This window comes from Frankliniella occidentalis, unplaced genomic scaffold (genome assembly GCF_000697945.3).
Source record: "Frankliniella occidentalis isolate FOCC.00 unplaced genomic scaffold, Focc_3.1 Scaffold275, whole genome shotgun sequence".
NCBI lineage: Eukaryota > Metazoa > Arthropoda > Insecta > Thysanoptera > Thripidae > Frankliniella > Frankliniella occidentalis.
Window position 1 is genome coordinate 343,247 of NW_026267401.1, and position 2,687 is coordinate 345,933.

At 43.9% G+C, this 2,687-nt stretch overlaps 2 protein-coding genes across 5 annotated transcripts in view; one reads left to right on the forward strand and one right to left on the reverse strand.

The window, feature by feature from the left end:
- The window catches only part of LOC113216657 (histone H2A.V), an 8,862-nt gene extending 7,558 nt beyond the window's left edge, over positions 1-1,304 (forward strand). Inside the window, exon 5 of the mRNA XM_026436434.2 lies at positions 764-1,304. Coding sequence (XP_026292219.1) covers positions 764-825 — 62 coding nt within the window. The 3' untranslated portion in view covers positions 826-1,304. The remainder of the gene's footprint in view (positions 1-763) is intronic.
- A 180-nt stretch (positions 1,305-1,484) lies between these two features.
- Positions 1,485-2,687, reverse strand: part of LOC113216656 (SPARC) — a 9,009-nt gene continuing 7,806 nt past the window's right edge. Inside the window, exons 3-6 of one of the 4 annotated variants that reach the window (XM_026436432.2) lie at positions 2,452-2,567; positions 2,015-2,364; positions 1,789-1,936; positions 1,485-1,707 (exon numbers count right to left, since the gene is read on the reverse strand). In XM_026436432.2, coding sequence (XP_026292217.1) covers positions 1,660-1,707; positions 1,789-1,936; positions 2,015-2,364; positions 2,452-2,567 — 662 coding nt within the window. In that variant the 3' untranslated portion in view covers positions 1,485-1,659. The remainder of the gene's footprint in view (positions 1,708-1,788; positions 1,937-2,014; positions 2,365-2,451; positions 2,568-2,687) is intronic. The other 3 variants (XM_052273484.1, XM_052273485.1, XM_052273482.1) reach the window with 3 other exon arrangements.

The window sequence follows — 2,687 nt, forward strand, 5'->3', positions numbered from 1 at the left end:
GAGTACACTGTCAGAAACGGACACGTGGGAGGGGCAAGGCATATAGCGTTTCCACGGGACAGCAAAAATAGAACGAAAAGTAAACAAGCGGCCGAGGCAGGCCGGTAGGCGAAGGGGGGGGGGGGCACTGGTCGGGCCGCGAGGAGGTTCATTGGTTGTGCACTCGTCCTGCGTACGCCCCCCCTCCCCCTTCCCTCCTCCATCACAGGCGAAAAGGGGCAAAACGACAGCAACAACAACAAAACTAAAGATTTCACAGAAACAAGAAGCCGAAGCGGGCAGTCATGCCTAAATTCTCCGACTGCCAAAAACGTCTCACCAAAGGCATTGATCGGGGAGGAGGCGCGGCGGGGAAGGCCCGGGCTACACGGAGACCCACCCCCCGCGGTAACGGTGGGGAAGAGGAGAGAGGAGAACAGAGGGGATCGAGACCTGGGACCAGCTCTCGCTCACTTCAGCTTCATAGCTCTCCGTTCGTGCCGCCTCCCTCTCTCTCTCTCTTTTGATCACAGTTGCTCCCGCCGGTGCAGCCGGGGATGCAGCCTCCGTGCTCCACGTCCGGAATGGGGTGAGAGGGGTGGTGGGGGAAGTCCCGCTGACCTCACACATCCAGGTCGCGCGGAAGGGCAGTCTTCTCTGCCAGCTTCCCCCAGTAGTGCACTTTGCTATACACACGACAACCTCCCTCCCCCTCCCCTATAGCTGGTCGTGAGTACTTCTTGAAACTATTTACTTTAATTATTTTGAATTTCTTTGTTCCCAGGTGTCATCCCTCACATCCACAAGTCCCTTATTGGAAAGAAGGGATCCCAGAAACCTGCTTAAGATTATTGTTTACTATCAGAGGACCAGTCACCGGTGTGTGCTTCTCACCCTTTCCTAGTGTTCTATGGTGTTCAATTAGTCAACCCTTTTTAAGGGTAAGTCCATGATATGGAACTTGAGACTTCAACTGTGAATATTGTTTGATTGGAAAGGGCGTTTTTGCATGGATGTGTTCTTTAGAGGATGTTGGGAGTCAAAATTTCATCCTCATTTATTAGTGTTTTACAATTCTTATTCAGTTTGGATGTTTAAGTTAACTTTATCCAGAGTCATATGAAAGAGAGGTGTGTTTGTGCTTTACCATTTTAGCAGTTATATGCTGCTCCGTTAAGTGCTCTGTAAAGGCACTTAGTTGTGTGAGAGGACGCGTGATGTCATTATCATTTGTGAATGTTCATTATTTACATCCTTTTTAGGTGTGTACTCAAGCTTCATGTAAAATGGTGTGATGAATTATAGATTTACTGATCCGCATTGTTTTTAAACTGTATTTCATTTGATGACAAAGTTGCTCTAAAATTGCAAAATGGCTCTAACTTCGATCTCATTCATATCCATAACCAAATTAAGAGCCACAATGTAAATGGATTTCAAATAAAACCATTTTTTATTTATAAATTATGTATTCTTTTAGGATATTAACCTGCTTTTTCCTTGAAATCTCACAAATAACTTGACAATTTATTTTACTTAAATTTCATAAGGGTTTACAACACTGAATAAATTAATGGCAGTGAACAGTTGTTGTCCTCATCACTCGGACTTGGTGATGTAGAAAGATGGCACATAATGAAGTTGGAAATTACAGCCTTCTCTAAGGCAGGTTGATATTTTTTATTCCTCTTCTCCACGTACTTCATCACATTTCTCCTCGATATCCTCCTGCAAAGCATTAAAAGGGAAATGTGATGGTGAACACTTAGTATTGCTCTTTATCAGTACCATTGTTAATTAATTGCTTACCTCATCAAGCTCGAGGCACTTGCCCCACTCCTTGAGAGTGATCAAATGGTCATCATCTGCGTCACACTTGTTGAGGAAAGGAGCGATGCAGTGCTCCAAAGCCATGAGAGGGGCGCGGATTGGGAAGAGTTCGTGCCGAGAGACAGATCTTTATGAAACAGGAAAATTTGATATAGAATCACTGCCTTTACAAAACTTAACATAATTGTAATGTTAAATGTTGTACCTATCAGCAGGATGACCATCCAAATCACACCACTTCCAAATGGCAGCATTGGTCCAACGTCGGGTTAGATTTGTTTCAGCTTCACGTTCAAGTTTCAGGAAGTATGGGGAGAGCTCATCACGGTCAGCCAAATCCCTCATGACGTTGAACAGCCAGTCCCTCATGCGACGAGGGAAGTCAGACATGTCTTCCTCAGAGCACTCTCTCATCTCTCTGCACACTCCATAATACTCAATGTGGACGTGCTTGTACTTTTCACCCTTGCACATCTCACTTCCATGGTCGCACATGCAGCGCATCTGGTAGATTTCACAGTCAGATCCCCAAGTTTCATTATGATTGGAGCACACCTACAACAAAAACAAAACCCTTTAAAATGAATCTTCCTAAATTAAATCTCTACTACATTTATTATTAATTTAATAATTATTAGTTACCTTTCTGCGTGGGTCAACTTCAATGGGGCAGCTAGGAATGCAGACACATTCAGGCTCACCAGATGCTGACACCTGGCACACTTTACCAGCTCCGCAGTACTTCTCTTGGCATGGATCTGGCAAAAACAGAAGTCAATTATCAAAGATTTGTTTAGAAATTTGTTTAGAAAATCTGTACAAGTAAAATCAAAATTATCTGCAGATATTGCAATGTATTTGTCTCATTCAACTTTTCT